The sequence below is a fragment of the Tinamus guttatus genome, unplaced genomic scaffold (assembly GCF_059628265.1).
Source record: "Tinamus guttatus ecotype Peru unplaced genomic scaffold, ASM5962826v1 Tinamus_guttatus_pri_ptg000314l, whole genome shotgun sequence".
Lineage (NCBI taxonomy): Eukaryota > Metazoa > Chordata > Aves > Tinamiformes > Tinamidae > Tinamus > Tinamus guttatus.
This window is the reverse complement of record NW_028288848.1, coordinates 900,188-924,948: the sequence shown is the minus strand read 5'-3', so window position 1 is coordinate 924,948 and position 24,761 is coordinate 900,188. Positions and strand designations below refer to the sequence as shown.

Below are 24,761 nucleotides of genomic sequence, written 5' to 3'. Positions count from 1 at the left end.
GTGCTTGGATTCGCATGGCGCTTTCCATCCCTGCGTGGCCTCTGTATGAGCCCTGCTCGCCTTCGTCCCCAGCCTACAGGCTCGTGTCACGGTCATCACTGTCCAAGCAGTAGGTCTCCTGTGTATAAAGGTGAAATAATATTTTTAAGTAATGTTTCTCAACAAAAGATGATATCGTAGAATTTAAAAGCTCCTTGTATTTTGCTTTCTTAAAGCAAAAGTATTTTGCAGTCTGGCACTGTTTCACAGGGGAGTAGCTGGCAGAACGTGGTTTGGCCTTTCTGCATTAGCATCATTTGTACATGTGTAGGGTTTTATTATTATTATTTTATTTTTTTCTCCAGCAAGCAGCAAGGGAAGCACGAAATTACCAGCCACATCTCGCATCTTGCATCCCTTTGCTTTTGGTTAGGTGCACCAGCATTTGTACAGCACTCATTAAGAACCATTACCTTTCAGTGGCCGATCATGACTTTCACATCAGCTCGAGATATTAGGTTTTACTAGAGAGATTTTCATTCAACTGTCAACTGACTAGAGTCTCTTTATTTTTCCCACGCTGTCAGTCCTGCCAGCCTGGGCTGTCATGCAGTGCCAGCAGTGAATCTGCTTTTCTACCATTATATGCCCAGAAAATACTTCAAAGGGCCATCGTTTGGCCAGCTCCCCGTGTTGCAGGCCTGGAACCAATCTCAGCAAAAAGGATGGAAGCGATGGGAGGATCTCTGTTCAAACCAGCTGGAACTGAGGGGCTTGCAGGATGCTAAAACTGTCTTTAAAGAGCTGGCTTCCCTTGAAGGGTTACAAATAATTAAATAAATGTTTAAATGGGCCCTTCCTTACAAATTCCCCCTTCTGGCACTCTTGCTTGCCTCTGAGAAGCAAGCAGCTACTGCTTGATCCAAATTCAAGTGTTAATAATATCCAATATACATGATTTATTATTATTTGTTATTTATTTTTTATCCATGATAACCAGGTAACAGATATTGAATTCCAGTTGAGCTAGATTCCAAGAAATTTTAGCTTGGTGAGCTTGCTCAGCATTACCCCTGAGCTTATACCTAGTCTACTGTTTTATAAGAAAATTATTCTAATTATTCAGTGTCACTTGCTATGAATCCTACTGTAGTGAAAGTAATAAGCTTTCTTGGTGTGTATTTATATAAATAGTCATTGTTGTTCTAACATTTTTAAGGGTAGGCTGGTGGTTTTTCCCAGTAGAGGTTGGTCACCAAAGGGATGTGCTAAGGCCTGAGCTGTTGGCCACATACATAAAGGATGTGGAAAATGGGGTGAATAGTGACGGTAGCGAGCTGAGACTCTTTAGCTATTTTAGGAGGCCATTAGAGTAAAGATGATGGAATATCATCTGCTGTTTTATCACTCACAGGGGAAGGAGTCCTGATTTTACATATAGGGTAATGGATCATGAATTGTTACCACACAGAGAAGAGTGCAGCCAATTTTGTTAAAAATGTCAGTTTAGCAGCGACTGAAAGAGTAAATCAAATGTTAGGAAGGGAATAGAGATCTCAATGGAAATGATCATTATGCTACTTCCCACATTCATGGTTCACTTGCAGCTGGATTATTTGTGTTCATCTGTGTTGTGTCTCAGAAGAGGTAGGAAGGTAGGTTGAATAAAGGCAGCAGGGATGATCCAAATTAGTTGGGCTGTATAAGAGAGAGTCAAGTGAGATAGAATTTTTCAGGCTGGAACATGAACAGTGGACAGAAGGGAGAGTAACAGCTTTGAGTTTTGGGTGGTTTAGGGAGAGTGAGCAGCGTGTTCACCTTTTTTCCAGTATTAGACATGAGGATGTCCCATGAAACTGTCAGCAGGTGGCTCAAAATAAAACCAGTGAGATACCTCCTCATCAACAGGATGAAATCCTTGGCTGCAGGACATTCTGGGTGCTTTAAGTTGGCATGAGTTTACATACATTCCTGGCAGAAGCATTAACCTCAAATAAGCCAAAATACAGAGCCTCAACCTCTGGCTGAGAATGTACTGGAGTCCCTGAAGGTGCTGCAACATTTTGGGAATATCTGTGTGTACTTAAATTCCTCTGTGGAACTGTAGGCCATGGTCAGAGATGCTTCTGGGATATGTGGGCATGTTGACCTGACCTTGTACAGCTGGTTGTGTTCATGGGATTTGGTTTGTGTATTGTCCAGTGTTGATCTGACTTCTCATGTCTCATCCCCACTGCCCAGGAATAAAAGAAAAAAAAAAAAAAAAAGAGAGGGGGAGAGACTGGCAGGTATGCTCGTTGAAATTTGTAATGTATCTATTTATTTCACTACACCTAGAAAAGCTTCCCCATTTCTGCTGTGGTCTGCTTTCTAAGATGTAAATTAATGGCAAAAAATGGCAAAAAACCCAAAGGAAACCAAAGCAAAAAGTGCCTGAAACAATGATTCACCCACCTCTGCCCTTTGCATTTATTTGGATCCATTTCATGTAAAGGATAATCTAAATTATGCAGAGTATTCGTTGCTACTGAGATAGAAAAGTTACGTGTAGTGTTTGATGGATGATTAGAGGAGGGAAAATAAATCAATGATACAGAATAATCAAAGTTTTAGTTCTAATAAGCAGAAACAAAATACAAAAGAAGGAAAACCTGACAAGAAATATGAAACTGTGCTTAACTCATCCCCATGCTTCCAATTTTCTTTCAATCCAGAAAGAATCTGTTATCAAGTTGATGATGTGTCTGTTCTGTTGTGCTTAGAGAAATGTCTCTGGCTTATTACAGCACGATCTTTTTTTTCTCTTGTAGGTTAACAGAACCTTCTGGATATTTAACAGATGGACCAATAAATTATAAATATAAAACTAAATGTACATGGTTAATTGAAGGATAGTAAGTATTTATGTTTGTAGCTTAAACTATCTGGTGGCTTGTTGGTGTTTATTCTAGATGCCTGATGAACTGACTTGACTTTAGTAAGTCTAAAGGTAGAGAGGTCTTTGCCACTGCTCATGCACTAAAGCACTTCCAAGAGGAAGATCCCCAGAACATGATAAACTGGGAGCGAGCAAATTAAATGTTCCAACTATTGGAGGCTGTTGCCATGTGTGTCCCTCGAGGACGAGGGAAGAGCAGAGGCAAGTTGTGGTGCTTGGGTGGAACAAGTGGCGGCAGCCCTGTCCTTCAACAGCTCCCGCTTGCTGCCTTCTCCCTGCAGGCTGTTGATTGTAGCCTGCTCAATTAGCCCCAATTAGGAGTGATCTGGTGTTGCTTTGCTAGCAAGTGGTGTGTTCACCCGTGCTGCTGAGCTGTGCGTGGAACAAACGCAGACGTGCAAAGGCACGGCTCGAAATGCATTCAGACGTGTTTGCATCCTCAAATAGCAGTTCCGGCTTTGAAGTTGGGGCAAAAAAGAAAAAAAAAGATTTCTTGTATTTCCTCACTAATATTGCGTGCTATCCTAAACTTTTTAAAAGGTCTTATTTTCGTGTTCTCAGCCACACAATGCTAGAATAAAGATTTGCAGGTGATTGGTTTCTTTTTGATAGCACCTTCAAAAGTGGCAGTTCTGACAGATGAAAGTAAAAGTTAAGATAAATATGATATTGAAAGTGGATATTTCAATGTCTCTAAATTTGTGTGTTTAAACACTGATAAAACCTTGGAAATTAATAAATCCCTTGTTAATGGTAGGGATTATTAGTCTTTGACTGTAACTGTTATTTTTAAAGCATTTTGAAATGAAATACATATTTGCTTGTCCTGAGTTTTGTTACTTAAACCTGTGTTTTACTAGTGCTTAAGGTGCTTTAATAAAGTTACACTGTCATGATATATTTTAAATTCTGTATGTTATAATCCCGTAATTCTGCTAAGTAATGTTTTACATCAGTATTCTTATTTTTTTCAGTCCTAATGCAATACTAAGGTTAAGATTTAATCACTTTGCTACAGAATGTAGTTGGGACCATATGTATGTATATGATGGAGATTCAATATATGCACCTTTAATAGCTGTATTTAGGTGAGTATATATATATATTACCAGTAATCATGGGGACATATTTTTGGTTTGAAGGGAAAGAATGACATCAGAGACTTTAATTTGTTAGATATTTTTCATTCTTTTATTAATACCAAGGGGACACTCATATAAGTTTGTGTTAGAATAAGTTGCTGAATTTTTGGATAGCGTAATGCTACAGTTTTTCATTAAGTGATCGGTGCATTAAATCCGTTATGTGGCTAGTGCTTAATGCTGACATAGCATGGAGAATTAATGCTCATAGATATGAAATGTGAAATTTATTTCCCAATAGACTTTCAGTATTGACTGTTAAGTTTTAATGTTAGTGAAATGGGGCATTGGTCAATAAAGTCAGTAAATTATCCTATTTAAGAGAAAATCACAATTTTGCAACTCATGCAATAAAGATACTGCGCTACGTGTAAGCTGTAAAGAATAGCTACTAAATGACTTCTAAATTTATGGTGAAGCAACTTTTTAAGGGCACCTGAGATAACCCTTATCTTAAACACTAGCTTGGAACATATATCCTTAAATTGCTAGACTGGGTGTGGTGACTAAATCTCAGTGGGTCATACTCAGCTTTATCATGCTAAAGTTCTAGAGGCGAGCTCAAATTTGCTATGTACTCGAATTGTGGAAGTTATCATAGAATCATAGAATGCTTAAGGTTGGAAGGGACCTCTGGAGATCATCTAGTCCAACCCCCCTGCACACGCAGGGTCACCTAGAGCACGTGGCACAGGACTGCGTCCAAGTGGGTTTGGAAGATCTCCAGAGAAGGAGACTCCACAACCTCTCTGGGCAGCCTGTTCCAGTGCTCTGTCACCCTCACTGTTAAAAAATTTTTCTTAAGTTCCTGTGGAACTTTTGGTGCTTCAGTTTGTGGCCATTTCCTCTAGTTCTGTCGGTAGCCACCAGTGAAAAGAGGCCAGCACCATCCTCCTCACTGCCTCCCTTGAGGTACTTCTAGACACTGCTCAGGTCCCCTCTCAGCCTTCTCTTCTCCAGGCTGAACAGGCCCAGCTCCCTCAGCCTCTCCTCATAGGGCAGATGTTCCAGGCCCCTGATCATCCTTGCAGCCCTGCGCTGGACTCTCTCCAGCAGCTCCTCATCCTTCTTGTACTGTGGAGCCCAGAACTGGACACAATACTCCAGACGTGGCCTCACCAGGGCTGAGTAGAGGGGCAGGATCACCTCCCTCGACCTGCTGGAGACGCTCTTCTTAATGCAGCCCAGGATTCCATTGGCCTTCTTGGCCACAAGGGCACACTGCTGCCTCATGGTCAACTTGTCATCCACCATGACACCCAGGTCTTTCTCCGCAGAGCTGCTCTCCAGAAGGTCAGTCCCCAGCCTGTACTGGTGTCTGGGGTTATTCCTACCCAGGTGCAGGGCCTTGTACTTGGCCTTGTTGAATTGCATGAGGTTTTTCACCGCCCAGTTGTCCAGTCTGTCCAGGTCCCTCTGGGGTGTTAGCACAGGGTGTTAGCACGAGGTCCAGTAGCCCACCTCTCCTTGTCAGCTCCTCCACAACCTGTGTCAAAAAATTCTCATCAACGCACTGCAGTTCTTTGCTTGTAATATTAGTGTTAGTTTATGAGAATTGTTACCCAGCTAGATCTGTTAATAGTTGTTTTACATGATCAAAGTTTGCCGAGAAATAGACCAAAAGTCAGCAGCATTAACAAGCATAACAGCTAGTATTGAATCAGGACTAATTATTTGTTTCTTTATTCAATTTTTAAAATTCTGTAGCTTTTAATTTATATTTGCAGTGTGGAACTGCTTTATGCAGGTGTGATAATTTTTCTCTCCTAGACTGTGTACTTCTCAGTTTTCCATTTTCAGTGTTTATTTAACGGAAAACACTTTTCTGATTTTTTTTAAGAGTATTTTATTTTACATTGGAAGTTACTGATTTCATGGAAATGAGTTAAAGATACTTTCAGTGTTTAAAATTGTTTTAATAAGTTAAAAAAATCTAACAGTAGAAATATATGTGGAGTAGAATTCATTTTGAAAGATTATGCAAGTTAAGTACTTAATTGCTTAAGTCCAGAGGATTTTTTTTTCCCCAAAATTAAAATAATTCACTTGAAAAAAATACCTTGATGGCACATGTGCTTTCAGTGTGCTGTAATGTGCGATCTTGTTACTGGCTGATTTCTGTCCTGTTCCCCTTCTGCATTGTTCCCTCTCGGAAAGCCCTACCTTCCCTTGCAGAGGTGTGGGCAAAATTTTATAAAGTGTATAATTTTTTAAAGAGAATTTTTAGTAAGACTCCTGAATTATGTTTTCTGTATAATAATCTGAATGTATGATGACTAAATTTTCTTTTTTTCCCGGGAGTGATTAAAAAAACATTATTCTCATTTTCTTTTCCAGTGGTCTAATAGTCCCTGAAGTGCGTGGGAATGAAACAGTTCCTGAAGTAGTTACCACATCAGGCTATGCATTGCTACACTTCTTTAGTGATGCTGCTTATAACTTAACTGGATTTAACATTTTTTACTCGTAAGTATATATATATATATATTTTTAAATTACTTTGTTACTCTATCATTCCCTTAAGGAAGATTGCAAACCTGAATGAAGTATTAATAGTGTCAAGGAGTTACGGTAAGTTTTTAAAACAAAGGGGTCAGAATTTGCAATAAATTCTTGTTGGCATAGTCACCTAAAAAAGATTAAGTACTTTTATTTTTTTTTTCTTTTTCTTCCTGAGTCAATCCACATGAGTGCTGTAAGAGTATAAATGTGCTCTGTCACGTGGGACTAGGAAGCTTTCCCCTTCCAGTATTGATCTAATGTACATATTTGTCATGTAGAATCTGCCATCACCTCAGCGCTCTTCCCTTTAACTAGAGTGCTCTACTGCTCGGTTTCTCCTTCTGAATATACCTTTATGGATTTCACCAAAGTCCTCCTTTTATTCTTGCTCCAGCAACAAGGGTTGTATCCCATCTTCTCTTCTGTGTTTCAAGCATTTCCCTCTCTTGCCCTCCCTCAGTCTACATTCAGTTTTTATCTGGACTGTTCTTTTGGTTTCTTTGATGACAAACTTGAACTACGCTTCCAACCTGTTGTCATGTCAGCAGCCCTAGAGATGCATCCAGCAGACTTGGGCCTCCTCCTTTTATGTTCCATCTGTGGATTCCAAGTTCTGTCTCACTTACGTGATGTGCCAAATCCCTTCCTAAGTGTCTCATCACAGTAGGTGCTTTGGTTCAAGACAGAATTGCGTGGTCCTGTTGCTTTCTCTGTTTGTCCTTGATTATGGATTTTCTTATTCCATTTTTTGAATCTGGGATTCAAAAAAATCAGATTCTGAAATACTGATTTTTGGGGTGTGGTAGCCAGCCCCACACTTCATATGTGGCATCGCATAAGATATTTTGTATTATATTCTGTATTAATTTAAAATTCCTATTTTCCTTTCTGATCATAGCTTTACTTTTAACATAAGTATTAATTAGATATTTTTCTATCAAAATTCCTTCTGTAACTTGCAGCAGTTTTCCATCCTTTTGCCAGATGATAAATAGCCAATCAGAGTTTGGGAATCCTCTCTAAATATGTGGTGTTGCAAGCGGCAGTCTGTCAGACTGGTATTTCTATCTTCTTTCAACATGTACCAAGCATCTCCATCACCAAAATACTGTATTTCTTTTCACTTGACATCAGTAAAATACGAGCAGCTGACAAACTTACCTCTACCATAGTTAGATACATTCTTCAGTTATTTCTGAAGATTTTATTGCACTTTTTTTGGGTGGGAATGGCAATAGGACATAGCATTCTTAAGGAATGAGTGTGTGTGTGTGTTCTACATTCTTTTATTACTTGGTAATGTGGTGTGTGCTCTGTGTACTTATATTATTATTTTGGAAGATTTAAAATAACAGAGAAAACCTGCCAATTTTTAATCTCTTACATATGTAGGGACATATAACTTATGAAATCAGATTTTCTCCATTTTTCCACTCCTAATGTTGTAGTAAATACTTGAAAAACTATTTTTAATGAGCCAATAGTAACTTTTTCTATGCTAAGAGATACATTTGATTTCTTGTTACAGCTGCATTAAGTCTTGTCTGTCATTCATAACTATTGTACTCTGCTTCTGTTACCTTCCTTTTTTTCTTTATTTGAAAGCAGCTATCAAACATTTATTTGGACTTAGTTTTTCTCTTCATCCCCTCATGATCCCTTTATTTTGGGGAAGGCAGAATTGCAGCATCTGTGACTACCATGCTAGGTGCAGAGACCAGTAGTTATTCCAGATGTCTCTGAGAAAACCTGTGTGTTCCAGTTTCACTGAATCCATTTATCCGGTTATGTTTAAGTCATCAAAAAAAAAAAAAGAACAAAAAATATTAAGGTATGTTGGAAAGGGCGAATGTCCAATCTTAAGATGGGATCTCTATTCCTGGAAAGAAGTGAGTATTGCCTCCCATACAGAACATGCTCTCTGAGATGTGCCAAGCAATGACCCTCAGCTGTGGTGAACAGTTGTTAAGGCCAATGATCCCTTTAATGCCAAGTGTATACCAGGCAACCTCCCTTGATCCTCAGGACATTTCCACTTCAGGAGAGGATTTCTCTTCTTTTGTTAGTGAAACAGAAACAGTCCTCTGAGGTGAGTCTTGGGAAAACATTTCCAACCTGTCTGTCTTACAAGAACCACACTGGCCCAAAAGCCAGTCTTAAATCATTCCCATCTTGATCTTTCAGCTCTTCCTTCCATAAGAGCATGAAAGGTTTACAGTGGTGTCAGGTGCTTATGTCTGCAGGCAACAGTTCGTGTTAGCCCCAGTGCCAGGGGATTTTAGTAACAGTTTATTCTCAGTTTCAAGCAAATCCTTACCTGTAAATCACCAGAAAGTATCTCAAATCCTTTTTGGATTTCTGCAAGCATTTACTTCCTGACATCCCCATTCTGTTTGCGGAATCTCTTGGTCCCATGGTACTTCTGGGGCCAGGCTGCATCATTTTGCAGAGTCCGGTTTCCTCTGATCTCCGAGTTCTGCAGGGTGGATCACAGTGATGCTAAAGCCCCTGACAGTCACAGACTTCTCCCTGCATAATCTTTCCTCTTAGCATCTCTGACTCTGCAGTGAAGGAGACAAGGTTAAGGTGGCTCTGAGGACTCTGAAGAGTAAGTGGCATCTTTAGGTAGCTACAGGATGTCTGCTATCTTGTGTGCTTTCTCCCTCTGTGTTTGTTCTCCCTGGATGCTAGAGAGCTAGTGGCTAAGGCCACTCAGAAAGAACTCTTAGCCCTTGCGTATGTCTCCGATGGAGACTGAAGAGCCTGGAAATCTTAACACAGAGGTTTGCTCACTGTGTGACTGGCTGTGAACTGTAGTTGGCAAGTCAGGCAACCTCCTGAGTACAGAGCTTTGCTCTTAGTTGCCACCTGGATCCTCATTCACACTTTCAAGTTACTTTGGAGGCCCATTAATGGTCTACTTTTGGAAAAGTACCTTTGATTTGCTTGGGTTTCCAAGATCTTCCTCTGTGTAAGTAAGTGGCATTCATGAGAGTTGTTGCCTGAAGAAACTTCCATTGTACATAGAGATAAGCATTTGAAGGGACTGATTAGAGATAATTTACACAAGAACTCTCAGAAAATTCGATTGAGATGTCACCTGAGATCTTGCCTGTCCCTCTGCTTACTCTAAGTACTTCTTGTAAAGCGGATATTTGTTATACTGACTGTGTGTGTAAGCCTGGCTGAGCTCATTTTCAGCTCAGTAGTCTCTGCAGTGGTGACTGAACGTTAATTTTAGTAGCATTTTAGAAAATTTTCAGGAAAAGGAGTTTTATCCAGCAACTGCTGTTGGAATAGTGTCAGATACTCGTCAATTCTTAGTTTATTTGCCTTCTTTTATGTGTATTTTTGCAGAATTAATTCTTGTCCTAATAACTGCTCGGAACATGGGAAGTGCACAACCAGTATGTCTGCTCCAAGCCGAGTATACTGTGAGTGTGACAAATACTGGAAGGGAGAAGCCTGTGATATTCCGTATTGTAAAGCCAACTGTGGTAGCCCGGATCATGGATACTGCGATTTGACAGGCGAGAAGCTGTGTGTTTGCAATGATAGCTGGCAAGGTAAGGTTTTGTTATTATTTGTGTTTTGTTGATTCACAGTCTCTTTTTTTTTTAATTCTTAATTTAATATCTTTTAAAAAGTAAACAACAATGAAAAAACATGCTTGCAGAAGCACATTTTCATGTGGACTCCGACACACACAGTTTAATGAAATAAAGGTCTAACAGCTTTGCATTCCATTTGCAGATACTGTAGAAGTATTGGGTCTAGTGGTTTTGTGGAGGACATGATGTTTGTCATTAATTTGAAGTGTGATGGGAATAATTGCACAAAAATTAAAGGCATACCAAGCACTTCTAAAGACTGAGCTCTTTCAGAGCTATTCTATTTTTTAAAAACATTTAATTTCTAGGTAATTTGATTTCCCCCTCCTTCTTAATGTCAAATCAGCACTTAGTGGTGCTTCATGAAAGAAATATGCACTGTGTGGCTTCATTATTTTGTTGCCTGTGCACAGTACTGTGGGATAATGAAAGTGCTGTGTTGTAGGAATGGCTGCTGTAGTTTAGTTATACCCCCAGTAACTTTTTTGTACTCGTACCATACATAACTGTTCCTTATTGAAAGTATATTATTAAGCTCCTGAATGTTTGCTCCACTTAAAATTGTACTAAATGCTTATAATTTTTTAATTTTTTTTTACCACCTTAAAAAGTCCCAACTGGATTAGCTTAACTACTCATTGAAATTGCCATTTCAAGAAATAGTTATCTCCAGTTTACTTAGTTGATATGCCCTCTTCCCATTCCTTTCTCTCCCTTTTTATTGCTATATATTTTTAAGTGTTATGGGATTTTTTTTTAAACTTATATTAGCTGTCAGACCTGTTATACCAAAGAGTGTGAATTTAATACATTTCTTTTATTAATAATTAATAAAGTTGCTCCTGAAATGACAGTCAGTCTGCCCATAGAGTGTGTGAACTGGCTTGGTAATAGGGTCACTGGAAGGAACCGGTGTATTGGCAGACATCCTGCTGAGGCCTTAAAAACATCTCATGTTCATAGCACCTTCACAAACGACAAGGATGACAAACCTTCCTAGGCCAATCTCTGGAATGAAGCTGTGAATTGAGTTTGCAGGAAGGATAACGCCTGCTCAGTTGGGCATTGATTGTGTGCCATTGCCGATTATTGCAACTGAAACTAGAAAAAAAACTCAAGTCTCTTGAATGATTTTTAAGATAAACCTTTGCTATAGTCTCGAGTAGCATTTCTAAGCAGGAAAAAAAATCCCCTTTCACTGTTAATATCTTCTTTTGATCTGACATTTCTGTATTTAGTAACTTCCTAATCTTTCCTATAATAAATAGGATTTTAGAGAGACAGAATATGATCAGTTATTTCCTTATTTCTTCCCAAATCCACATAATCTTCAATTAATGTATTCTTTAATCTATGTTAGATGAGCTAGTTTGAATACATAGTTCTTTGAAAAACAAAACAACCAAAGACACAAAAAAAACCCTCAAATCCATAAAGCTTTTGGACTTTCCAGAAGTCCTGTGGGAAACTACTTGCAACAATGTGTTGTTGTTATTTTAGATGCAAATGCTCTTTTTTGACAGCTTCTAAAAAAAAAAAAAAGACACACACACACATAAACTAATTCTACCTTTTCCTGAGAGTTTTAAGTGGACTGTCTAGGTTAAAATGTCACTATAACACGATTCAGAGCATAAGAAGTGCATTTTGTGTTGTGCTTTCAAATGTTTTTCCAATGGCGACATCTTGTGGATACTGGGACGGAACAGCTGTTAAAGAAAATCTCACCAAGTCTTCTGAGGACAGAGAACAGGGTGTTATTTGGAACTGAATACTGGTTTTGAGTAGTACATCAGTGTTAATATCTAGATTCTTATATGTGGTACTTTTTATGAAACAAGGAAATTATAGCTGTACAAACTCACAGGTAAATGTTTAGGCTTAGAAATTATTTATGGTCCTATTTTTACACATTTTAGGGGTTAAGTGCACCATCTTCACAAAAGATGAAAATGTTACTATTATCGATGTGTTGTGTGTATGTATATCTGTGTCTATATATTTATTTAAGTTTACAGATCTTGTTGGTGGAGGTATTCTTTGTTTCCTTCAAGCAGTATGACTTCATACTACATGGAGGGAATAACTAGCCTGTCACACATTAAATGGATTAAAAACTCTTTCACTGAACGATCTCAAAATACAGCTACCTGTGAAATATGCAATAAACCATTTATTAGTTCCAGTGACCAGCTTTTGTCCAGTGTTAACTAGTATTTTTATGAAATATCTTGATTAATACATAAACTTAGAGATAAAATTTTCAGGTGACAGTAAGATTTACTGTGCAGTAAGTGAAAAGAAAGAAGACAGTTTCATTTTAGAGAGATATAAATCACCCAGATCAATAATCATATTTTAAGAAGTTATATTAATACTGCACAATCCATCTCACTGAAGAGCAAGGACTGCAGGTTAAACAGCAGAATGTCAGGCTGGTTTAGAGAGCAGAGATTGCTGGAAGACTTGCCCAGCTTTTAGTCCAGGTATTGAGCATGAGTTTCTAGCAGAGCTCTGAAACTGGAGTGGTGTCTCTGCATTGTGGTATCTCTGGGTACCTGAAAAGAGGAATACTGAGTAGAAAGCAAATGCCCCTTAAAGCAGTAAATAATATTGTGCTTATGCAGTTAGGGTGAGATTTAGGAAGGAAAGTTCCTACTGTTTAGGAGTTTAAAGAGTATGTATAAATTGTATGTATATAAATGTGGCAAGGTAGAGTATGCAAGCCCTGAACTCTACTAAAGGGGAAAAGGCAGCACTATATTCTATATAGAAGAAGGGGATAAGTAGTGCTAATCTCCCTGATAAGGGAGACTGCTAAATTTGGCTAATTCACTACAAAAAAAATGAAGGAAGAGAGATTCAGGTAGGTAAAAAGTGATTCAGGCAGCTCAGCAGTCATTAGCTTGATTTCAGCAGAAAGTAATGCTCCAGACTGTAATTGGAAAATAGAAATAATTAAACATATGGTGTAATTGAATAGTAGAAAAAAAGTTGATGGGAATTTATCAACACAGTTCATATTTTGTAAGAAAGCTGTCAAGAAAATGTGATGTATCTTATCTGAACTTCTATTTGAAGATAGGAAGTTAGCAGAACTGCAGAAATCTGGAAATAAAGGAACAGTAAGGGGGAACACCTGGTTAATTGTGAATTGTTAGTGAGAGTGCTCAGTAACTGACTCTTAAGATGGGAAGATATAAGACTGATCTTGACTGATTTTACATTACATAATTTTTATAATCTACCTACAAGACTGTGCTAATGAAGTCTAGTGAAAAAAGTGGGTATTCTTTCCAATATAAAACAGGATCAGAATATCCTACCAAAAATCAAATGAAGGTTAGGGTAAAGTGTCTAGGACAAATTGTGAAATCATATATTTATGGACAAAGAATATTGAATTGTGGAAGGTGACTTTGAGAAGATTTGCTTATGTCTCAATTAGAATATGAGCTAGTCCATATTTTCAATTTCACATAATCTATGAACTATAAACTGTAGAATGTCAAAAGCCCTGGTAGGATGATCGATCGATCACAGTATCTACAGTTAAATACAGGAAAATAGAAGTAGTGAACTTCATTTTTATTCCTACGTTTTTATGAATCCAGATTGAAACAGGTGTAGAAGAGAATAATTGAGTGATATATGGAAGATGTTAGCAGGACATGGCTTTTTTTAAGCTGGTAAAATGAAGGTTGAGAGAGAGATGACTACTATTTTTAAGTATTTGTTGAATGTATATACTTAAAAGAAAGATGAGCTAGTTAAAATTATATTAGAACCAGTAAAAGAACAATTGGGGGTAAACTGGTCATCAGTATATTTAGCTGGAAAACCAGAGGGAGACCTTAAACTATTAGAGCTGTGAAGTTTTGTAAAAGTAGCAGAAATATCAGAGCTTCATATCCCACTAGTATGGAACTTGGAAACCGCCCATGTTCCTCTTGGGAAACCCAAGCCTTATTCTTCTCCACTGTCCAGGTTGCTCTTCAGTTTGAATCTCAGAATTAAGCAGAGCTGAAGTGTGGTGGCAGTGTATGAATAGACCCACTATTAGAGTGCTGGAAATCCATAAGTCTTGAAAGACAGTCTTTCTTAATTTTTTATGTACTGTGCAACATCTTATTCCCATAAGGTTACCACCTTATCACTTATGAGAAAGATGATTTGCTGCTTGATAAAAGTTACAGCAATGAAAATTAATGAAAGTGTTTTCAGATACATTATCTCTTCTCAGAAATATTTTTCACTATCTAAAATTCTTCATCATGTGAAGATTTTATTGGCAAGCTTAGAACAGTAATATGGATTTGTGTTTGTAATAGTTGAAAAATTATGTTAAGGTAATAATTTCTGACTGAAATGCTAAGATGACAAACAAATATAGACTATGTAATAGCAATAGATACTTTATTTGGATACATGGATTAGATTGTATGAAAAAGTGTGTATTCAGCACATCAATACTCATGCTTTTTCCCCTGTGATCCCTAAGGAAAAGATTAGGGTTGAAGACAATAGATGATGTTTTCTCATTAGGTGGAAATTGATCTTACGACTTGAACTACGGGAACAGATTGTTACTTTGGCAGTTCATGAAATTCCACAATAAATAGAAATTAGATTCCTTCTCTATGAGTATGAGTAAATTGCTATTTTAAACCTATAGAATTTATTTCTACCTTTGAGTATAACAAAATTCCAATTCAGGTTTATAAAGTTGATGGCTTTTTCTAAAACCTCCTCTTCTTTTTGTGTGGATTGAGTGATGCATTAGGAGGATAAGAAAGAAACGCATCTTAAATGGAGAAAAATCAAATTTGCATAGAAAATAACATATTTTGTTATCTTTGTTCTGCAGCTATTGTGCTGCCTTTTACATAAAAGGCATGTAGTTAGTGAAGGGTTTTTTTTTTCCTTTTGGAAAAGAAAATGTTTATTAAGAAACGATGATGTTTTAATAGTATATGTATTTAATTAGGAAAACCTGTAGATTGTAAGTCCTATGGTTCCCTTTTCACTAGAGCAGCTGCTCTTTAAGTGATACTTCAGTAGAAGTTCGTGTTATTCTGTAGCTTTATTTTGTTCAGTTGTTTGCACGGACTCATAGACGTCATGATAGTTCCGTGACCACGTTACAGCTTTGCTGAAGAGGCGGTTCTGGCCCCTCTTCCTCACGCACTGATATACAACCATCTGCATGATGGAACCGGTGAGGAACACATTCAGACCAAAAAGCTGGCCTGGCCAAAAATAAAAGCTGTTTTCAGCCTGGTTTCATTCCCTCCTCTGGTTCACCGTGTGGCCGTGTGAAAGCTGGTGGTGGCACTGATGACCACTGTAAGTATGGGCAGTAGAGGCAGGCCAGAGGTGCCTGCTCTAGTATCTCTTTCTGATCTGTTCTTATGGCAATGGAGTGCCTGTGTGCACAGTGCTCAGGTATTACGTGTCCTTCAAGGAAACACCTTCCTACTTGGTGCTTTCAGGCTGCCGGGTTCAGGTGGGTGTCCTCAGGCCTTGTCCTGCCCTGGGGGCAGCGGCCGAGCTGGGCGCACGGGGCTGCTCCTGCCTCTCGCTTGTGTTCCGTGCGGGCCTGCGCTCTGGGCCCAGGCCCTAACACCACTGTGTGCAACGTTTTTGTTTTTTAGTCACCTATCAGATTAACAGTAATGGTTAACATGTTTGTTAGCTTTGCGCTTGTGCTCACTTTAATGCATCCAGTTTAATCATATCATAATGCACATAGGCATAATATTTTTTAATTTTCTCTTTGAATTTTGGGAATGCTGTGGCTCCAAAAATGAAAATCTCCAAGTGGTTGGTGAGTAGTGTGGGGTGAGCTGCGTGTGTGTTTTTTTTTTTTTTTTTCCTTCCCACCCCTCCTTTCGCCACTAGGCGACACTGTTGACCGCTCCATTTCTCTCTAAAGATATAGACAAGTTTTCATTTTCTGACTGCAGGCACCCATTTAACTAAGCTGTAGTTTCTATTTGTAAGTTCTTCATTAATCAAAGGGTACTTAATCTTCTGTTTATTTTAAGCACTTTAAAGTTTAATTTAAGTATTCCCTGCAGTGATTTGCCAGATCAAAATCTTGTTGAGGTTACAATTCTATTATTGTTTCTATTTTAATGCTTAAAGAATAATATCCTGCGTTGTTCATGCTTTCATTGTTCATGCTTTCATTAGATGTCATTCAAATATCAGAAATTTTTCTGGGCAGAAATAGATAATGAAAGATGGTAATTGAGAGTCTCCAGCATTTAAAGAATCTTTTAAAAAAGAATATTTTAAAAATAATTTGGCTGCAAATGGACATCATCCTCCTGTAAAGTATTAGGAGAAGTTGTACGAATGATCTGTTTCGTTATTGTACACAAGGACTCACTGTAACAAGTTAAAATCTGTGAAAGTCTGATTTTTATACTTTAGAAAAGCAGCAGTGCTCACAATTTCTGTCAAGATTAAACCTGACTTTTACTTTGAATTTTTCATATGTATATGCAGGTAATTTTATTTTTATTGGAACTAAGTGGTGAATATACTTAAAAATAAATCTGACTACTATAGTATGTGGTTTGTTCAGTTATGAGCTCAGGGATCCTTTAGCTGCCAAAGCTGTGAGCAGCTGCCAGAAAAGCCCATCTCTCACTTCACCCCTACCTACTGATTGCTCCTGTACATTTAGTTGCTGTGTTTAAGGGTATCAGGGAACTAGCCCCCCACTCACACCCCCTGCCCCCCCCCCCCCCCCCCAAAAGGCTATTCTTAGGTTGGATCTAATCCCAGATATGTCTTACTGCTCAGATTTATGATCATGAAATCCAGCGTTAGGGTATTGCTAACAAAGTTTGTAGAAGGAGGATTGCTCCTGAGAAGCAGTCTTGAATTTCGGTCGTATAAAAATGGTCCCTGTATCAAAGCAGATAAAGAGAGTCCCTACAGATGAAGAAGTCAGAGAAGTGTCCGTCTGTATCTAGTGCTAGGAATCCGTGAAGGATTTGATTGAGCAAGTTATTTTGTGGCATCGACCAAGTACTCTGTAGGCTGCAGCCCGTAGCTGCTTTCAGCTAATGAGGTGGCCTTAGCCTGACTGATTTTTGTCTATTTAGTAAACCTCAGCAATGGCTCTTCTACATGTTTGCTGTCCTTGACCCGGGGTAAACTTTGGCATCCTGAACATCCTTTGTTAAAGAGCTCCTTGCCAAGGAGCTCTGCTACTTATTGCATGAACAACTGGCTCTGTTTTTTTCTTTTTTTTGGTTTTGCACGTGGCTTCTTCAAGTTGCATTTTAATGCATGTCAGCTCCTTACTCAAGGAGTGTTCAGTCTCTTTCCTATCTACCACCTTCTTGGTACTTTATAGACCTTTACCATTTGCTTCCAAATTACTTCCTATCCCCTCTCTCCTCTCCTTTGTTTTGTGTCTATTTTTTCCCCCATGGCTGAAGAGTACCAGCCTACTCAATTGTTTCAAATACAGAAAACTATTCCATTCATTTGAACATTTTAGTTCCTCTTCTCTAATGCTGCTATCTACTGCTACGACTGCTGTCGTTTTCTGCTTCTGGAAGTCCAGCAAAGGGATAGTTTTAAATTTATCTATATTGCATTTCATCTGCTTTTCTATTGCCTTGTCTTGTGATTACACAACATTTTTCAGTTTACTCTTTCTACCAATAAATTGACATCATGGGCAAACTATCTTAATGACTCCCCCTCTTTTGAGATAATGCGTATGTTGAAGTGCATAGATCCCAGTAAAGATCCCTGTGGGACTCTACTGTCGATGTTCTTCCCTTTCAGAAGTGGTCATTTACTCCTGACTTCTGGAAGGCAATTATTTATCCATGCAAAGATTTTTATTCTCTTGCCACAGCAGACAAAATTTCCTAAGAATCTTTAGTGAGAAATTTGGCTGAAAGCCTTATGCAAATCCTCACCAGCTTTATGAACTGGATCACTCTTTTCCATCTTGATGTCTTTAAAGAGCTCTGGCAGTTTGGAGGAGGGGCCTTCTCAAAAAAAGCCATACTGACTTTTACAAGTAGATTGCAGTTATTTCTCTATTGACTAATTCTTTTTATGTAGCTTATGTAGTTTCTGCTGATTTGCTTCCTAGGCGTATAGTTTTGCAGATTCTTCCTGGAATGTTTTCAAGTTGACGTTGCATGTGCCATACTCTAGTTCCTGCAAAAATCCCAGAATGGTTGAGATTGGAAGGGACCTCTAGAGATCATGTAGTCCAACTGCCCTGCTTATGCAGGGACATTGTTGTAGTTAGTTGCTTCTCAAAATAATAAAAATTGCTTGCCTGATTGTAGTTTTATGTTTCATCTGTTTGATTTTTGTGTTTGATTCCTGTTCTTCACTTGATTATTGTATACATTTTTTTTTTACTTTACACTGATGTTAGCCATTCCAGCTTCCTTTTATCTTTGTTCAGTTATTTCTTAACTGATGTTATACACGAGCACTCTATTTCCCTGATACTGTCTTCAGTAACCTGCCTGCTGCCAGTCAGAGTCAACTTCTCTTGGTTGCCCCTTTTAGCTTTATTTTTCCCTTGTAATTATTTTCATCCTCATTTTCAAACAGCAGCTTTTTATGTTGAGCATAACCCTAGTGAGTTTGCTGGCTCTTCTTACCCTAGTGGCATTCCACTGTTGTGCCAGTGTTATGAAAGAAAATAGAACTGGGTGTTAAGGTAGTAATTTTTCCTTAAGAAATGGAGAATTCCTACAATTTCCCCCTAATTCTATATGCTGCTGATTAAAATTACATCCTTAAATTGTTGGCCATTGTATGGAAACTAATCTTGTGTGTGTGCGCACTGCCCTTCTGTTCTCCAAGAATGCTTAGTTGCCAGGCTGACTTCAACAACTTGGGCTTTCAGCATGTCAGGTAGTTTGAGTCAAGGGTTTATTAAAGCTAGGCAGGCTGAGAGGAATGTATATTGCTTACAGTATAACCATGCAATAATTTAGCTATCATACGACATCTGTCTCCCATCACCGATGATAAGGGTTTCAGTACCACAATGATGAATGCCAAAGCTGGAACACATTAGTGCCCTCCTACACTGCAGTAGTCACTGACACGAGGCAAGAAGTCAGTATGCTGTCATTTTCAGCAAAGTTTTAAGCATATTTACAATTGTCAAGTTCTTTTTAACATACACAACATAAACTAGTAACGAAGAGATCACATTCTTGTTAGTACACAAATGAGAAAATAAATGTTTCTGTTTCTTGTGATTTTCATAAAATAGGGAAAGGACACATTTTGTGGACTTTTGTGTATTTGGCAAGAATTGGTTAAAAATATGTTCTAAAATAATGTATAGTTGCTGGGTTTAGTAGCCTGTAAAATGTTCTATACATTTTATAAAGTTTTAATATTCAAAATCCTTCTTTTTGTAAAGCAGTTTACCCTGTGTTTTCCTCTTGAAAGCTGCTGCAATATGATATTGGCAATAGCCAAATTTTGAGTCCTAAGATTTAATATACTGTATTCTATATTGTGATGTAAATGACTGTAATACCGTGCACTTTGATATAAACTTGCTCTGGTTAGTTCAAATGTGGTATAATTCCTCCAGAGGTAACAAGCAGTGCACATTTTGCTATACATTTTTAGAACCATGCAGCATCGGAAAACATGATGCCTTCTTTCAATTTGTGACTCATGCAGTGTTTTCTGGGAAGAATGCAGAAATGTATCATTATTATTTGAGCTAATCTAACATTTCCAATTTCACTGACATCCCTTGTCAGATTTTTTTTTCATTGAACATCTGTTAAACATAAGTCTCTACTGTATTTTATCAAAATGAGCAATCCTGACATCTGTAATTAAGCCTTCCTTATTTCTCTTTTATTGGCTTTAACATCTTTGTGTAACAGATTGTACAAATTGCCCATTTGTTTGTAAAACAGGTCCGGATTGTTCTTTGAATGTCCCCTCCACGGAGTCTTACTGGATCCTACCAAACGTAAAGCCGTTCAGCCCATCCGTGGGCCGGGCTTCCCATAAAGCAGTTCTCCATGGAAAATTTATGTGGGTCATTGGTGGATACGCTTTTAACTACAGTTCCTTCCAAATGGTGCTGAAGTAAGTGATCTCTCCTTTGTGATGTCCTTTCTGATACTGCTCAGCGAAAATTAATCTTAATAGGGAGATAGCATCTATTCTGCAACTTAATGGAAACGCTTATATTTTTGTATTTTGTTATAGATTCTTCATTAACTTTCTTATTTTCTGGTCATAATTTTCTTATAATAGAAGAAAGGTAACATATGAGTAATATTGATGTAGATGTACTAATATGTAACCTCATTTTTTTTTGTAAAAACTTTTCTATTTGCTGCAAAATACAGAAAAAAAAAAAAACAGTGGAATAGTTTAGTGTGCTGATATTTCCAAAAAATATATCTAGATTGCTATTGGTAGTATTGAAGTGAATTTATAATTACAGGAGACTCATTTTTAATGCTTGCACTTAGCCTGTGGTTGTCCTGCAGGAAGGTGTGGGTAGTTCATCCATGCTCCACTGAGGTTATAGTGACTTATGATTTAGACAGGTTGTATATATGTATTTATTTGATCAGCTAATTAAAAACATGAAGTGGAAGCAGCTGTAAATATCACCTGACTGATTTGGATGATATTTTGTGTATATGTATAAGCCCTGTCACATCTTGCTTTCTTCCGTAACCTCGCGGCAGTACAACAGTGTTCCTGTCTTGTTTCTGCCTTTGTCATCTTATTGTTGCCTTTCATCTAACTTGAAGTTAATGGAGGCTAAAGTCACACAGCTGAGAAAGTTCTCAATGGCTTTTTTATTTTTTTTTAAGTTAGTGCATAGGACTGTAGTAAAAGCAATTTAATTTTTTTTTTCTTTCTGTGTATGCTTCACTGATAATAGTGAGCTCAATTTGATTTCATAACTTTCTTGTAAACTTTGTGATTTTTATTACAATCCCATTTTCTGAACTTGTTGATGGGTCTCTCAAAGAGCTCCCCCTGCTTTCTTGGATGCCCATTTAGACACTGTTATGACTGAAATCACTGTTACTGCTGCTGACAAACTGCCGTGTGTCAGACACAACACGGTAACTCCTCGGATGTGCACTCCTTGCAAAACCGAGTAGTTCAAGCATGCAACAACCCCACTTTCTGGGCAGGTAGAAAACATTTACTTTTCTATTTCTCTTTTAGCTACAATTTGGAAAGCAGTATATGGAATGTAGTGCCTGTTTCCAAAGGGCCACTCCAGAGATATGGACACACTCTTGCTTTATATCAGGTTTGGATTCTTCAGCATCCTATTTAATTTCTTCGTGTGCACTGTTAATAATCTTAAAATGAGTCATCATGAACATAGGTCTTTGAGGATAACTTAACTTCTGGTCTCTAAGCACTTTAGTGTTCTGTTCAGTACCTAGAAGATCTATTGCATGATTTTTGAGGGAAGGTTGTAAATAACTTTTCAGCAGACAATAAACTCTCAAAGCTAAGCCTGCAAATAAAGAAGGTTTTATGTAATTGGGGTTATTCTGGTAAGCATCAGGCAGGAGCAAGAGCCACGACTTCCTTTAGGGACAGCGAGCCAGGAGCCAAGGGTGGCCCATGGGTCTGAATGTCCACAGCCTTGTCTTGACAAGGATGAGTCAGGCCCAGGAGCCTTCCAGGGAGTCCAGAGAGGAGCAAAAGCAGAGAGGCCAGAGGCAGGGATGGAGACAAGGAGGTCCGTCCAGGAGACGAGCACAGGTCTGAGGTCCATACAGGAGACAGGAGTGGAGACCCAGCGCTCCTGCAGCGCAGCCCAGGCAGGGCCTGAACCCAGACAGGGCCTGAGCCCTGGGCTGGACTGAGATGGGACCCCTGGACCACGTCCGTGGAGACCGTGGGTGCGGCTGGGACGGACCATGAACTTCCACAAGTGCCCTCACAGTAAGGAATGCACTTTTAATTCTGTTTCATTAGTCTTAGTACAGAGCCTGAACAGGATTAAAACACGAACTGTTGTTCTGTAGTATCATTTTACTCCAAGTTTGTATAGACGTAAACTACTGGTAGTCTTGCTTCTACAGATAATATGTAGTCTGCTAAGCTACTTGTTTGGGAGCACTTTCAAAGGCCTATATGAAAAGAAAAGAAAAGAAAATTTTCTGCTGAGAGACAGAGTGATGCTTAGGAAAAAAACATTTATTTTATTAGTTAATATTTGGCTAGTGTTAATCCTTCTCCAAAAGATACTCAGTCAAAGCAGTGCAAAATTGTGGCTTCTGCAGATGATGGCAAACTTGTTAGCTCTGACAGGGAAATACAGAATTTACATCTCAGTGTGAAGTGAAATTTTCTCTTATTTGCATAATCTATCTTCAGTGGTGAGGAACAAAGAAAACTCTTGACAAGGCAGAGCAGAGGGTCCTTCTAGCCTGGTAGCATGTCTCAAATAGTGGCTAACAGTGCATGCCTAGAGGAATATAAGAGAAAAAAAAAGGCAGGAATATTAAGAAGCTTCTTCAGAATACTTGCCTACCCTGCAAATGGGATTTTCTAAACCAGGGTGATATATTTTTTTGTGGAAAGATTATGAATCTCTGGGTCCCTCGCATCTCTTTCAGCCCATTTTTAGCATTTTTATCATCCTATGGCTAAGAAGAGTGTTGTATGAGGAAATATGACCTTTAAGGAAACAGCTACTTGCTGCTAATTGTGACATTCCCTAATTTTTATACTATTTTCTATTAGCTTTTTCTCTTTTGCCCATGCTTTTGTATAAGTCCATCATATTGTATATGCCATCACATTTTTTTCCAACTGAAAATTCCTTGTCTTCTTAATAATTCTTCAGAATAAGGCTATTTTATACCTTTGATAATTACCTCACTTCTATGTTTTCGAGTTCTGTTATATCCCTATGGAGATAGAGAGAATCACAGTGCTTGAGGTATTGGTGCAACAGAGACCTCTATAATGACTTAATTATGCTGTAGATTTCGTGGTCTAATCCTTTCCTAATAATTCTATAAAAATACTTGTATTTTTGCTTTTTAAATGTGGTATGGAATTTCAAAGTATTGTTTTCACGGAACTAAAAATTATAACCTCAAGTTCTTATTACATTTTATTCATGAGCCCTCACTATATGTACAAGGCTGAAATTATCTCGTTTCACTGGGTATAACTTCATGCTTCTCAATTTAGATATTTTTAGTTGTCCTTTTATTATGAAATTCCTTTGCTGCTGATCATTGTATTTCCTATCTTGAGTAGCTTAGTATTGCCTATAAACTAGGTTATTTATCTATTCATGCATGTTAGTGATTATTTTTGAGTGTATTGAACAACTGAGTCCCAATTGTAAATCTCCTGGGGACTCCACCGATGACTTCTCCCCAGTGTAAGAAGGGAGTGTTTTTTATTGAACTTCACTTACTCGATTATTTATCTATTTGATGTTTGTTTTACTTGTCCCAGAGCAACTTTGTTTTTTAAGGGATGCAAAAGCCTCAAACCAGACTTTTGATTCTTTCAGGAAACTCCAGTGATTTGTGAGGTATAACTTCCCTTTTCAAAAGCTTTCTGACTTTTCCCCAGTCTATTTTAGATGTTTGTGTATTCACTAATTCTGTCCTTTAGATGGTTTCGGCCTTTGTACATGTGATACAAGTAAGTTTTATTGTGGTTTGTGCAAATTCTCATTGATTATGTTTTAAAAAATGATACCAACCTTTTAGAACAAACACATTTTTAAGGAGGGACTATTTTTTCCTTTTTTATTTTTACTATATACTCTTTAACTGCTAGTAGAATTTAAATACTTCTGCAATACCTCTTGTATTAAGAAAAATCTGATGTGGAGATATCTATCCAGTCTACCACAAAGAAGTCAAATACAAGTATTGACTTCATTCTATTGCTGTAGCTTTATCTTCTCCTTCAAGGTCTCTGTTGGTACCACAAATTATTTATCTAGCTCTATTTCTAATGTGTTTAAGAAATGCTCTACTGAGTAGTTTTTATACTTTTTGCAAGTAGCTCATCAAACTATTTTTCAGTTTGCCTTACATGCCTTCACAATTTCGTCTGCTGGAGTCTATGTGTTACTTTGAGGCAATTCTTCCTTCTAACAGTTAAAATTATCCTATTGTTAAGTTCAACTTGATTTATTTTGCTATTTCTAATGGAGAAGTGAATTTTCCTTTCTTTTTAATAGGAAGTATGGGTTCAGAGCAGATGTTCTTAAAATGTCTCCATACTGTCATTAAAGATTTTTTCCTTTTAGTTGTACCTTCTAGCTTCTTTTTGTGAGCAGCTTTATTTAGTGTTCTTTTCTGAAGTTGAGTGGAATAATGGTGTGCGTGCACACGCACGCCACTGGTCTTTTGGTCTTCCAGGAATGTTAAATCTGAATATTTTATGAACAAAATACTGTTTCTGAACAGCAATGTAGAACTGAATTCTCCACATGCCCCAGCATCAATTCAAAAATACTTTTCTTCTCATTAGTTCCCTAATTCATTACTATATGTATATGTATCATATAGTAGTTCAGAGCAAAGGCCCTTGAAA

The 24,761-nt window shown here is 38.0% G+C and overlaps 1 protein-coding gene across 1 annotated transcript in view; it reads left to right on the top strand.

The window, feature by feature from the left end:
• The window catches only part of ATRNL1 (attractin like 1), a 432,492-nt gene that overhangs the window by 33,646 nt on the left and 374,085 nt on the right, over positions 1–24,761 (top strand). The window contains exons 2-7 of the mRNA XM_088528590.1: positions 2,790–2,873; positions 3,892–4,005; positions 6,397–6,525; positions 9,919–10,127; positions 20,117–20,291; positions 21,399–21,486. Coding sequence (XP_088384716.1) covers positions 2,790–2,873; positions 3,892–4,005; positions 6,397–6,525; positions 9,919–10,127; positions 20,117–20,291; positions 21,399–21,486 — 799 coding nt within the window. The remainder of the gene's footprint in view (positions 1–2,789; positions 2,874–3,891; positions 4,006–6,396; positions 6,526–9,918; positions 10,128–20,116; positions 20,292–21,398; positions 21,487–24,761) is intronic.